At 40.2% G+C, this 15419-nt stretch overlaps 1 protein-coding gene across 1 annotated transcript in view; it reads left to right on the forward strand.

Annotated features, from left to right (window-relative positions):
• The window catches only part of LOC127578460 (receptor-type tyrosine-protein phosphatase beta-like), a 58165-nt gene extending 56450 nt beyond the window's left edge, over window positions 1-1715 (forward strand). The window contains 1 exon segment of the mRNA XM_052030504.1: window positions 149-1715. Within this exon segment, the coding sequence (XP_051886464.1) occupies window positions 149-171 (23 nt within the window). The 3' untranslated portion in view covers window positions 172-1715.
• Window positions 1716-15419: the final 13704 nt, after the last annotated feature.

Consider the following 15419-nt stretch of genomic DNA (forward strand, 5'->3'; position numbering starts at 1 on the left):
GTGGTGCATAGCCTAACATCAGGGAGGGAGGAATGGTGCATTTTGTCTAAATATAGCAGCAGGAATTTACCAATCATGGCATAACTGAAAAAGGATTTAGTATTTTATTTCAAATCATGAAGCTTATTTCCCTTTATTTATCCTACAGACTTCCTCTTTGGAAGACACTGAAGAATGCAGAGAAATTGTCATTGGATGTAATGAACCTCATTTGCAGCACTGTTAAATATGCACAAAATAAATACCAGGTCCTGGATTTCAACGTGTATAATTTATTTGCCTGGTATTCCCTTTGGATATTATTATAATTTAAATGTATTAGATATTATTGTATATACATATTTTAAATAAATATTTCTTATATATTTTTTAAAATTGGTGGGATTATATATTTTGTATTACCTATAACAAAATGTATCACAAGAAAGAAAAATAATGTGTATATAGTTCTGTTGCATTATTTTTATTTTTAATATTAATATTCACAATGCAATATTCTGTGCAATCCAAGTTGTTTTATAAGTGGAGAGTCAATATTGGGAAGGAATATTATAACTCTGCACTTGAAAGGTGATGTGCTGACATATGGGGTGCATTAGAAGAGTAATCGCAGGAGGCTTTGATTATGCAAAAATGGCAACAGATCTCATGTTAATATTTCCATAGGATTAGTCCATTCTGCCCATCGAATCTATACCGGCTCTCAAATCAATCCCATTGCCCCACTTTTCTCACATGCCCATCAACTGACCACCCACTACACCAAGGGTAATTTACAGTGGCCAATTAATTTACCATCTTTGGGATGTGGGAGGAAACCAGATCACCAGAGGGAAACCCATGTATTCACAGGAAAAATATACAAACTCCACACAGACAGTGCCCAAAATCAGGATCAAACCCAGATCGCTGGAGCTGTGAGCAGCAGCACTTCTCACTGCTCTATTGTGCTGCCTGTTTAAAATCAGTTCCAATAGTTAAAGAATTAAAATATTCCCACTAGGTGTTAGTGCTAAGACTTGAACTGACAATCTGGTACTCAGATCTACCTGCCTCATGTGTGATCAGCAACATCACTTCTCAAGTGTGTGGAGATGGTGATCTCCCGCCAGTCAGGGTGACAATGAGCACTGCTCCTCTACAAGAACCCTGTCGGCAGAGCACAAGAGCCTCTCACTAATCTGCAAGCCTTAAATGTTAACCTCATTTCTTGCCTGAAGTCACTCATGAAAAAAGAATCAGTTAAAAGAAAGCTTAATTTTAATTGCTGAATTGTTTCCCCAAATTTGAATTTACTGTTTTGTATAAAAACTCCATTGATGGTTGTCTAACTAAGCTTATCTCCTCCTAAACTGTAAATTAGTCTGTAGTTTCCCTGTAAGACGTGCAGACAAGTATTACATTACATTATTCATCTCCTTACTAAAAATGACTTTGTTATTGTATCTATTTGAAATGAACCAATTTACCTTTAAATGAAAAAAAAATTAGACCAAAGACTATTTTAAATATTACAGTTAAGAACAACAACTGGCACAGTACAAGGTGTCCTAGATGTAGCTATCTTATTCCAATATTTGCCTTTAGCCAAGAAATGGGGTTTCAAAGTTATGGATTCAATGATATCTTAATTTATCTTTAATTTATATGGACCTATGTCAATGGAATCTGCAGTCGGTTTTTATATGGACAATTAAATTACAAGCTTAAAAATTTATTTGTTTGCACTCTCCTTTCTACTTACAACATTCAGGCACCCATTAGGTTGCAGATTGGGTAGGGCCAATTATTGAATTCTCTATAGCCACCACTAGTTGAAGTTCTATATGTAGAGCAATATATCATTAAGGTGATATGACAGACATCTTGAAAAGACTTGGGTTCCCAGATTGGCGAAAAGGAGAAAATATTGGAGAGATTTACTAGATTAGTTCCAGGGATGAGGGATTTTAGCTACAATGAAGATTGAGAGAAGATTTGATGGAGGTAACCATAACTGGTTAGAGAGGTTCAGTGTTCCCATTACAGGTGCAGGGGACACATTTAAAACTGTGGACAAAAGATACAAGAGGGATGCAAGGAAAAAGACTTTTTAAAAAAAATATATAGAAGCTGTGATGTTCTGGAACTCGCTGTCTGTTGGGGTGGTGGAAACTGAATCATTAGAGCTTTAAAGAGGGACCTGGACAGGCACTTGAGAGAGAATCATTTGCAGGGTTTAGGGAAAGGGGCAGAGAATACAACTGCTGGGTTTGGTCTTCAGGAAGCCAGCGGAGACTTGGTAGACTGAACTAGCTCCTTTTGGGCTGTAACAATTCTTTGACAAGAACCCTATTTCAGAAGAAAAGATGGAACAAACATCATCAGTTCTGTGTCAATCAAGGATGGTAGGTTAGAGCTTTTGAAATGTTATAACATCTGGTGAAGCCTTGTGTTCCATTCAAAATTCAGGTATGCAAATTCTAACTCATGTAGTTCTAGTTTTAAATTTTGGCAATCACTGGCAGGGGATGAGCAGAATGCTCCCGTTTTCTGCCTACTACATCAGAAACAAGATCCAAGTCAGTCTTGAGGCAGCTCACTCACTGGAGACAGGAAATCAACTCGTTTCTGGACTCTGTGCCTGGCAAGGATACAACCTAGTGGGATGGGCAGGTGTAGTTGCCACATGGGCTAACATCCACTTGTAAAACATTCCAGCTACTGTGCAACAATAACTGGTTCAAAATTTCTTTCTGCTGCTCTTTGTGCAGTGTGTGCCATTTTCTGTAAGGACTTGTTAGTCCATTCGCCATTAGTACAAATGGGTGGAGTGTATACAGTGCGCGCGCACGCACACACACACACACACACATACACACACACACACACAGTAATTTTAACCTCAAGAGTGGAAGTCTATCCTAATTGAAGAGGAATGAGAGGAGAGATGAAAAACACTATAATGCTGGAGGAACTCAGCAGGCCAGGCAGCATCCGTGGAGAAAAGCAGGCAGTCAATGCTTTGGGTCAGGACCCTTCTTCAGGACTGAAGATAGGAAAAGGGGAATCCCAATATATAGGAGGGAAAAGCAGAGCAGTGATAGGTGGACAAAAGAGGGGAGGTGGGGTGGGCACAAGGTGGTGGGTCAAAGATAAGGAGAAAGAAAAAAGGGGCAGTAGAAAAAAAGAGAGGCTAGGAAATTGAAGAAAAGAAAAGGCATGATGGGGGGGGTGGAGGGTGGAAGGGAAGGGGTTGCGGTGATTACTTAAAGTAGGAGAATTCAATGTTCATGCCATTAGGCTGCAAGGGTCTAAGATGGAAAATGAGGTGCTGTTCGGCTGCAATGTTTGATGATGTCAGGGTTGGTGTGGAGGGTTCTTGTGTTTCTCTGGAGTCAAAGAAACAAAATTACTTTGTTTCTCTAGGAATGAAAGGAGAGGTTGCAGAAGGTTATGCTGCTCTTTGACTGGAACAAGTTCTACACAACTCCAATTTAATAAATTCAAAGTTTGTGGATTTTCAACTGGAGTATTATGATTCCTTTTTTTAAAAATGCATTATTTGGAGTCCTTTCAATAATGGTCTATTGTCTGCCTTGCTCCGAGAGAAAGCTTACCATTCCATCCCATAAAGACTTAAGGATCCTTTCACTCTGCCACAAGACCCTTGTCCCAAAGACAATTATTATTTCCCTGTGCCCCTTCACCCACCATCTGCCACAAGACTGACTGGACACTTTGTGTCCAACATCCCCAAGATGCTTTAATGCTTTAAGCAGTCTCTACCTTCAATTTGGTACCAGTCATGAACCTGATAGACTTACTTCAGTGAATGGTAACTGCGCAGCCAGAAGCCTGTCCAAACTACTATAGCCTTATATAACCAATGAAACTTCTTCACTCAGAGGGTGGTGCGAGTGTGGAACAAGCTGCCAGTGGAAGTGGTAGATGCAGGTTCAATTGTAACATTTAAGAGCAGTTTGGATAGGTACATGGATGGGAGAAGTTTGGAGGGATACAGTCCTGGGTGCAGGAAGATGGGACTAGGCAAAAAGATCAGGCGGCATGGGCCTAGATGGGGCCGACGGGCCTGTTTCTGATCTGTTGTACTGTATAATATTAGAAGTGAGAAGTCAGTCTTTGGTAATCAGTACTAATTGTGTGCGTGTATTAGTTTCTGGTTGCATCTACCTTCGCATGCTTGACATCACTGAAATGAACTCTAACCCTGGATGGGGGCTGTCTAACAGGAGTGAGACATGAGCAGAGCAACCATACATCTTTTCCACATTCTATCAATTCAAGCCCCGGGCCCTTTTATCACTTGGGACGTATTTAATTTCAGCCAACCAGCTGCCCATTAACAATGAGCATGTGTAGAGGCAGCTGATTGGGTAAAATCCACATCGAATGGAGGAAAGGAGTAGTGACTAGGGGAAGAGCTGAGATGCTTCACCTCAGGCCTGGCAGACTATGTCTGATCCATCAGGCCCAAGGCAATGGTCAACGTTTACCACTGGAGCACAGAAACGTAAGAAATAGAAGGAATTGACTACTCCCCCACTCACGTCTGCTCCACCATTCAACAGGTTCACAGTTGAACCTCTATTTCAGCACCGCTTTCCTACGTTAACCCCACATCCTTCAATTCTCTTTCTCTCCAAAAATGTATCCATCTGCGCCTTGAATAAACTCAGCACCTGAACCTCTACAGCCTTCTTGGGTAATGAATTCCAAAAGATTCACCGACCTCTGAGCGAAGAAATTCTCTTCATAGCTGTCCTGAATGGCTGACATCATTATTTTGAGACTGTGACCACTAATTCTAGACAAATAAACCAAAGGAAACATTATATTTCAGTGAGATTTCTAATTATGTTTAATAAGTTATTATGTACATCTCTTCAAAGGTCTTCCGAAATACACCACGTCAACAGAGTCACACTCAACTATTCTGTAACTTAATAGGTTTGTTAAGTACAAGTACCTTTCATAAATCTATCATCATTATCCACCAATTCCCTATAACTGTACAAGTGCCTGTTATCACCTGGATGATATATTTGGGCAACGCAATGACACAGCCAATCCTGACCTCTGCTGCTGTCATTGTGAAGTCTGCATGTTCTGCCTGTGATACAGTTTCCTCCCACATCCTAAAGACATGCAGACTGGTAGATTAATTAGCCACTGTAAATTATTCCTTGTGTACAAGTTAACTGACAGAATCTAAATGGGATATTGGGAATGTGGGGACAATAAAATGGGATTATCATAAATGGGTGCTTGATGGGTGGTGTGATACATTGGGCTGTAGGGTCTGTTTACATGCTGTATAACTCTGACTCTAGATTCCAGAATTTTCTCCTTACCTCTATACCCCAACATTCTCACCCCTTGAGTCAAGTTAACCTGCAGTAGAGTTTAGCACTGTTAGTGTTATAGGTTGCCCTTTGGAATTTGTCACTATATGTCCCAAGTTTGAGCAATTGCATCTTCAGCAGGAAGATACAGAGAAGCTTTGTATTTATCACCATTGTGTTGGTCCTCAAGTTAGATCCAGCTTATCTGTAGCAGGATCACACCAACCCCACTGAGACATTAATTCCAGTCAGCTCCTGGAAGAGAGCACATTGTCACGACCGTCAATTTTGCCCAGTGTATACAAGGGCTGACAGAAACACGCACTCAGTTCAGGGAGCAATCATGGAGCTCTATCACCCCACATACGGGGTCCCAGTGTGACTTTATCAGATGATAAATCATTTAAAACAAAACAGTTCTGAATACATTGCAAGATAAAAGATAAGGCAGCACTGGGGCAAAATTGACGATCGTGACAATGTGCTCGCTTCCAGGAGCTGACTGGAATTAATGTCTCAGTGGGGTTGGTGTGATCCCGCTACAGATAAGCTGGATCTAACTTGAGGACCAACACAATGATGATAAATACAAAGCTTGTCTGTATCTTCCTGCTGAAGATGCAATTGCTCTTTACAGTGCCAATGATCAGGGTTCGATTCCCGTCACTGTCTGTAAGGAGTTTGTACGTTCTCCTCACGACTGCGTGGGTTTCCTCTGGGTGCTCCGGTTTCCTCCCACATTCTAAAGACATATGGGTAGGCTAACATGGGTTTAATAAATAATGGATGGCACAGACTCCTTGGGCTGAAAGGGCCTGTTATCATGCTGTATAAATAAAATTTAAAGTTTAATAATCCTTCAGCAAGTGTTTGCTAGTACTGTCAATCCCAACCTGCAGTGAGCAGCCATGATCCATGCTTCTGAGAAAACCATTTGTGTTCTGGAAGAACTATGTAGGTTGTAGATTTATGGCCTGGGGTTGTTGGCCAGACTGTTAATCTCTTTCTGTCCTTGCATTTGAAGTGCTGAAGGCCTCCTTATGCCTGTGGATTAGTGCTACAACTTTTGGTAGCTTGTAATCAGGCAACAGAAATGGCCAAGTCCTCTCAATCATACTGGATCTACACTGAGTGGTGGAGCCTACCTTCACCTGCAGGATCAGCCACCCGAGTAGATCTGTTTCCTCCAAGGCATCCAGTGGGCAATCAACCAAATATACACCCCTCTCTTCTCACTAGCAGGACAAACTGCTCGTGAGCAGTTGCAGGTTCTAACCCACAGAGTGGGCAAGACAAATACCAACTCATTAAGTTGGCTCACCTCCTACAGACCTCACCCACTGCTTGATCTGTGACTCAGGCTGCTGGCTTTGCCAGGCACAGGACATCGCCACTCTGACAGGGTCGTAGTTCAAGGTAGGGATTGACCCCAGCTGCTGTGATCACTGCTCTCTGGCACAACAGAATGTTGGCAGCCAGAGGGTCCTTCGTTACCATTTCCTATTTCCCACAGCCTGAACACCATTTGGCAGTGGCAAAGGAAAGTTTAGCTATTACGGGGATTACTGGCAATGGTAGCTGAGGCTTGTCCAGGGACACCCACTGCTTGTTCTTTTCAAGTTAATGGGGTACAGGCCAGTGTATGAACACGACACAAAAAGATATATTTCACTGTGTGTTTCAATGTACATGTGACTAATAAAGAAATCTTATATCTGATAAGAGGAACACTGGGAAGTGTGAAGTGACCAAACAGGAAGCAACTATTAATTAAGCCTTTGGATGTACTTGGAAAAGGGGCCTTGTTTGATGCATAGTCAGTTCACTTAACTAAGAGGATCTGTCTGTGATATTTGTAAAAATAATATTTTTGGGGGTGGGGTGGGGGGGCGGTGGGTGGAGGAATACAACGTATAGAACCTTTTCCATTTTCTATAGCAATCTAACAGATTAGTGAGATTTTGTTTTCAACAGCAGACTGTCACTAATCTCTCAGGGTTAAAACCACAATAAGTTATAGGAAATACATCATGAGGTTTTCAGCCCTAACTTGGAAGAGCATTTAATCATTATTTTCTTGCCAAGTCAAGAGGAAAATCAATATGCCAAATCCCTCCATTCCACCTACTCACCTTATGCCATATTAAATTGCAACATTGCCTGTACAGTATTTTAAATACTCCCGCATTTTCCCAAAGAAATTACTTGATATTTGGATACCACAGGTACTCTTTAATTTTCCTGTAAAGTCAAATCTGAAATATTTAGCTCCAATGCTCATTTACTTGAATTACAAGCAGTCTCCAGAAATATGCACTCTTCATTGATGAGACACACTTCATGGTCTCAAGACATCCAGAAATGCTTTATTGCCAATAAATTATTTTCAAAGTGCAGTCATCATTACATTGAAGGGAAATATAATAGCCAATTTGTGTAAAGCAAGGACCTACAAGCAGAGAATCTCTTTTAGCAAGTGCTGGTGCAAGGATATATACTGTCCGATGCAGACGCATTGTGTTACAATTACAGAAAAAAAAAGCATTAAATTTAAAACAATGGACAAAATGTGTCCACAATCATGTGGTTACAATTAATGTGTGCCAGGGGCATCATAAAACAGTGACCAGGACTAAAGAATAATGGTGAGATTGATTGATTAATGGTGGATTATTTCCGAAAGCAGTTTCTTTGGATTAGCAAAATTCCATGTGCTCCTTAATATTGTGTTGCACCAGCAGAGAAAAAGAACAAGATGGAGAGTTACTTAACTTCAGATACCAAATTAAAGCAAAAGGTGAAGCAAGTATAGCATCACAGTGCATCCTTCCAGGGTTCTGGGGCAACCCAACTATAAAAATAGTGATGACTCATGAATAACATGGAGCTGCAGATGATCAGGTAACTATGAAGTGAAGTAAAATTGGCCAAAACTGACAATGTAAAACCATCCAGCCAGGAAAAGGAGAACACATCTCTATCCATCAAAGTAAGATGCAAACCAGCCCTTAAACTGAAAGTAAAATGCTCAATGATCAATTCCTCTTTGGACATTGAGTTTCCTGGAGCAATCATTGGGATTAATTATAATCTATTTTAAATTATTTTCAGGGCCTCAGCTTCTGTTTTCTCATTTTAAACTAAAATTGGAGAAGTATTTGGAGAAGAGGAAAGGGGGGGTAGGACGGGGGGGTAGGGTAGGGGGGGTCAGAACAGCACAGACTGTTCCAGTTGAAATGCCACCTCCACTGATGGAGACATATGGGCCAAGTGGCCTCCCACAATGCTGCAAATCCTATGTTGTTTAGAAGTCAGTATTCCATCAGATTTTCACCCTTTACACCTAATTCTTAATTCTAAATAAAATTCACAGCCCTTCAAAAAAAAACATCCTGAAAGCCATCAGCGTTGGCTTCGTAAATGACTTACCCTCCAGACCTGAGAGAATTAAAGTCAGTGTTCAAGCTGTTCATAAGTTCTTCCAACAATGCAGCAAAATCTGCAGCGAAATCTAGAAATTATCCAGCTTGGGCTGACATGTAGCAGAAAACATTTACATTCCATAAATGCCAAACAAAATATTTCCATTATCTCCCACTTACCTCATGCAAATAAGATCATTCTGTCCAGCATGTCCAAGCTAGCTAAAGAAAAGTTATCCAATTTTCCAGCTCTTGATCCTTAGCCTTGGAGGTTATACCACTGTGCAAATACTTCTTAATTGCATGGGGATTTCTGGTTCCACCACTCTTTAAATTAAACTTCTAGACCCACCACCCTCTGGATGAAAAAAAATCTTTCCCTCTCTTTTACTAGTACTTTAAATATACCAATTAACTTTAATTCCAGCAATTAGCTTGCCTATTGAGGGAACTGATCCTTCTTGCCCTCTCTAATTAGGCTCCTCAATTAAATCTCCTTCACCCTCCACTGCTCCATTTAAAAAAATAGACAAACCCAAGCCTATCTCATCATTCCTCTTAGCTAGAAATTCCAAGGTTTTGGCATCAGCCTTGTATATCTCCTTTGTAACCTCTCTACTACATCATACCACATTCTTCCCGTAATGTAGGAACCAGAACTATAAGTAGTTCTGCTGTTTTCTACAGTTCTATGCCTCAGCTACTGAGAAAATTATTTTCCATACCTTAACCAGCTCTTCTGTCCGTTCCTGTTGCCTTCGAGGATCTGTGTCACCAGTTGGTTACTGAGATTCACCAGTATCAAGATCTGATGGGGTAGGGTCACCATTAAACAGATGGTTAACTAAAGCATCTATATCAAACTTATAGCTACCATATACAATTGGAAGCCGGCTGCTTTCTTTCCTCTTTCCTCTCAAAAACCTATAAATCGCATGTCAGGAGTGTGATGGAAAATTTACAACTCATGATAATTAAATTGATTGATTAGCATCCTTTGTCATAGATAGTAAACCATGGTCGCTGTACTGCCTATAATGATGCACTGCAGCAACTTTAATTTTCAGTACTTGCTCCTGGAGCTGAAGTCTGTACCATCAAGAAAAAGGAACAACAGCATCATGGGTGCATGATGTTACAATTCATTTCAATACTCTTGCACATTTTTTTTTGGATGTATAATCCTTCATGTTTCAACCATCATCAGTGGCTCACCTGGCTTCACTATCATGGTCTTAGAGTTATGAATTCTTCTTTGTGGGCATCGACTATCTTCAGAGATCAAATCATTTTATTTTTAAATTATTTTCAAAAATGTAGTTTTACAATTATGCTGAGAATTATTTCAAGTACTGTATACTCATTATGGTTGCTCATCAAAAGCTTTCCTAAAAGCTTATAGGTCAATTCAACACTGATGTATAAAAATACCCAACACATTATTTTACTCATTAAAAAGATCGGGGTATCATTGGAAAGGCCAGCATTTAATGTCCATCCCTATTTACTCTTGAACTGAATGGCTAACTAGGCAATTTCTAAGAGAACTTTTGAATGCAGGTCTGGAGTCACAGGTCGGCCTTCCCGGAAAAAGACAACTGACTTCCTCTGTATTCAGAATTCGGTAGTTTCACCAGACACCAATGAAACCAGCTTTTTATTCAAAATTTATTTAATTAACTGAATTTATATTCCCTAACTCTGCATTGAAATTTGAACTTGTGTACCCAAATCATTTTTACTGCTGGCCTGAGTAACTTAACTATTGTTCTTCATACTCATATTGTAACTCTGCCAACTGTGTAGGCAGAAATGAAGACAAAATGTATTGAACATGGTGGAGAATAGTCTCTTAGATATCTTGGAGAGTTAAGTGTTAATAATTGAAATTCCTTCTTCCATAGAGAAACTGAATTTCAAGATATACAGAATGTCCGTGAAGTGTGATGAGAAGAAAGCATGCTTTTAGTATCCAAGGGTTATGTATGAGAAATGCAAGTCAGTAATTAAGTCAGCTGGGGTGTCAACTTTGGTGACTGGGGTGGAGTGATCCGCTAAATGTAGTGCAGAAACATAATCATAATACAGAAAAGAGGTTATGAACAGTTACATCAGAAAGTCTTGTTTAAAGGGAAGTAGGTATGAAAGAAGGAACTAAACTTGTTTGCATGAATAGACAGTTTGCAACAGATTCAGGAACAGATGCATTTATAGGTTTTACCCATGATATAAGCCTTTGATGTAGACAAAATGTTCAGACAATGATTGTTATCAACAGGTCTTTTCAACTGAAATGCTTCTCTCTTTTTGAAAGACATTTGGACTACACATCAATATAACCGGTTCTGTGTGTTCCAAATGGCTTGTTCTTACTCAAACTGTTGTGTGAACCAGAGAGCAGGGAGATAATGCTAATAGATGTTTGTGATAAAATATTCACAAATAATTACTCATGTTTTATTTTTTGCTTGGCTGTTTGTGAAACAAAAACAAATCTTCACCTGCTGATTCAGAAAATTTCATTTCTTAAGACTCAGTATATAAAGCAATGCTATTGATTTTCTCTCTTGCACACAATAAATATGCCTCTTGTTGCTCAGTGAATCAATTTCTTCATGGCCACAACTTGATCCTTTTGAATTCTCTTCTTCTTTGCAAAAAGTTACCCAATCTTCCCCTGTTAAAAACCTAGAAATTTTATGCATAAGAATGAGTCGTTTTTACTATTTTGGAAGTAAAAATGTTCAAAATTTCAAACCCAATTATTTTCCTTTCATAACCTTCTGATAACAATCAATGAATTTTATTGACGGTATTACCTGGGAGCATATCAGGTCCTACAGTGTGCTGGTGACACTCAGCACTTTCTCCCCTAACCCTCTGGACCCCTGTACCATCTGCCATTTATCATAGCTTATAGAACATCCAATGTTGGGTGAGCAGGAATTTTCTGTAGCTTAATATTGGGAATCTGAAGCCATTGTCTATGATCTCCATCCCCCTGGCAACAATTTCCAGAGAATTATCTAAAGCAGATTAAGATGATTCACAATCTTAGTGGTGAGGTACTCAAATCAACTTTCTGAACACGTGTCCATGACTTCGGCAAACCTGATCTCCACAACCTCGATGAGCCTCATCCATACCCTTGTTACCTCTAAATTTGACTATTCAAGACCTCTCCTGGCTCCCAACCCACCCACATAACAGTTTTGTCTTCATCCAGAACACAGGTGTTTGCATCAAACTTTCAACAGGTCTTGTTCACTCTTCAATTTCATGTTTGGGTGATTTACATCAGCTCTTGGTCTAGCAACGGCATTCTATCTGTTTATAAATCCATCCACGGTTTGTCATCCACCCCTATAAAACCTTTGAGACTCAGTCCTCCACTAATTTTCAGCTCTTGTGCGTCCCCCTGATTTAACAGCTTCACCATCAGCTGGCCTCGCACAAACTTGAGAAGTTCCTCGTTAAACCATTGCTACGTTAAATGTTCCTTTAAAACCTATCTCTCTGACTAAGTATTTGACCACCTTGTCTAATAACTTTTTTCTGTTGCTGAAGTGTCAAAGTATTTTTTCCACCAATTAGGCTCATCAAGAAGATTGGGATATTTTGCCTTATTAAAGGATAAAAATAGAATGATCTATTCACTTACCTTTTGTGCAATATGGTGCTTAAAAGCAATTTTCATGCCAGATCAAGATTTATGCATAAGGGGCAGAAGTATTTTACCATTTTGAAAGTAAAAATGTCCAAGATTTACTCCTAGTTCTCTTCTTTTCACAACCCTTTGGCAAGGATCTCTACTCGCTCCCCATTGGTGATAACACCTGAGAACAAATCAGGCTCCACTAGTGTGCTTTCATGCACAATTCCCCTTAGTGCCACTGATGTCTGTCCAGCATCAATGCCACAGCTAATGACATCATAGATTGCACACTGATAACTTCCTCCACTCTGTACCTTTAAAGCATTTGATTGAAACCTGGGAACACCACTGTTTACACCACAGAAAAACGAGGAGTTCATTACGCTGAATTCAGGAAACTACAATTAGAGACTCTGCAGTGTCACACTGATGTTGCGTACACAGCAAATCCCAGCCCAATGGTCAGCATCATGGAAAATTAACCAGTGTTGCTCCATTCACTGACCGCATGTGCAGATTGCATGCTATGTTCACTGTCCCCTAGATCAACCCACATCTCACAATGGCTCGAGGCTATTCACAGCACTGGAGTCAATCAGTCTAATTCATCCTGACAGGAGCTGTAAGGGTTCAAAATCAATGCACAGATATTTATGTTAAATGGCTTAGTGCACTCTTAATGCATTTTAGCCCCATTTCAAAAATTTTCTTGGTATATTGGAGAGGACATTAGTGCTATACACCACGCATTCAGTCCACTAAATGAACTCTAGGCATGTATATGAGGAGCTATGTGGGAGGGAAGGCTTAGAGCAGGATAAAATGTCGACACAACATTGTGGGCCGAAGGGCCTGTACTGTGCTGTAATGTTCTATGTTCTATATGTAATGATACGGTATATGTGGTTGTAGTTGTTAAATTACTTGATGTGTATCCAGGGACCTGAGTTAACTCTCGCTGTCTTGGTGAAGCAGCCAGCATAACCAAAGACCCCACCCACCCAGGACATTCTCTCTGCTCTCCTCTTCCATCAGGTAGAAGATACAGGAGCCTGAAGGCACATACCACTAGACTTAAGGACAGCTTCTACCCCACTGTGATAAGAATATTGAACGGTTCCCTTATACAATGAGATAGACTATGACCTCAAGATCTACCTTGTGACCTCGCACCTTATTGCACTGCACTTTCTCTGGAGTTGTGACTCTTTACTCTGTACTGTTATTGTTTTTAACCTGTACTACATCAATGCACTCAGTACTGACTCAATGTAACTGCACTGTGTAATGAATTGACCTGTACAATCGGTTTGTAAGACAAGCTTTTCACTGTACCTCGGTACAAGTGACAATAATAAACCAATACCAAATAAAAGATCCAGAAGATCTCAGCAGCTGGGAGTTTTATATTTGCAACTAAATAAATCTGGAATTCAAAAAACAGCTAGAATCTGTAATGACAGCCACAAAACTACCAGACTGTCATAAAAAAACATGTTTCATCAGGGTGGGAAATCTGCCAGCCTTACCTGACCTGTTCGGGACCCAGGAATGAGGTTGATCGTTAATTGTCCCCTCAATTCAGGGACAACTAGAAATGGGAGGCAAACACTGGCCTTGCCAGCAGCATTCGCATCCTGTGAATGAATTTAAAAAATGTACAGATCACACACAATCCCAATTGAGTTGTGTTTAGTTCGCACACAACTTGAGGATTGATTAAAGCCCTTCTCAAAAATTGACTTTTAGCATTTGTATTTTGTTCTGTTAATATCTGCTGGGTTGGTCATGGAAGGACAATTTTATCTTCAAGGGAAACTGATGATGAGGGTAGTAGTGGCCCAGGGAGAAAGAACAGCTCCCATCACAAAAAAATAACATGGCTTTAGCAGTTTCTCACAAATCAGGTGAAACCCACCTACTAGTCAAGTAGCCACGGCCAAGAAAGCACACCAGCCCTCTACTTCCTCAGGAGGCTAAAGAAATTTGGCATGTCCCCGTTGACCCTCACCAATTTTTAATCGATGCACCATAGAAACATCCTATCCGGATGCATCATGGTTTGGTACGGCAACTGCTTTGTCCAAGACTGCAAGAAACTGCAGAGAGTTGTGGACACAGCTCAGCACATCATGGAAACCAGCCTCCCCTCCATGGACTCTGTCTATACTTCTCACTGCCACAGTATAGCAGCCAATATAATCAAGACGCCACCCACCCACAGATATTCTGTCTCTCTTCTCCCTCCTCCCATCGGACAGAAGATACAAAAGCCTGAAAGCATGTACCACCAGGCTCAAGGACAGCTTTTATCCTGCTGTTATAAGACTATTGAATGGTCCCCTAGATGGACTCTTGACCTCACAATCTACCTTATGGCCTTGTATCTTAGTCTACCTGCACTTTCTCTGTAACTGTAACACTTTATTCTGCATTCTGTTATTGTTTTTCCCTTGTACTACCTCAATGCACTGTTGTAATGAAATGATCTGTATAGATGCCATGCAAAACAAAGTTTTTAACACCGTACCTCGGTACATGTGACAATAATAAACCAATTTATCAATTTAGCTAACTTTCAAAATGTCAGCTATGGCCTGGATAGAGTCAAGGGTTCCACTGCAAAAAACAATCAACTCTGTACATGACATTCACAGTACCAGCTGGTCGGTCTTCACAAAATAAATGAGCCGCCTTCTTACTCCCTCCTTATTTAAGTACACCCTACCTCCCCCATTAGTGTTCTTCTTAAACTATATAACTATAACATTTTATGAAACACAATCAGAGTTCAAAAACTCCTCTGACCAATCATTAAACAAAATCTACTGTAACACCTCAACAGGCATATCTCCCATAACACTTATGGAGTTTATGACAATATGGTCTAAAGTACTACAGGTGACATAAGGAAATAAAATGTAGGCAGTGAGTTACCATTCCCTGTGTGAAAGGGTGCGAAACAGTTTCAAGTGCAACTTTTCAAGAGCACAATTG

The sequence above is a fragment of the Pristis pectinata genome, chromosome 15, assembly GCF_009764475.1.
Source record: "Pristis pectinata isolate sPriPec2 chromosome 15, sPriPec2.1.pri, whole genome shotgun sequence".
Taxonomy (NCBI): Eukaryota; Metazoa; Chordata; class Chondrichthyes; order Rhinopristiformes; family Pristidae; genus Pristis; species Pristis pectinata.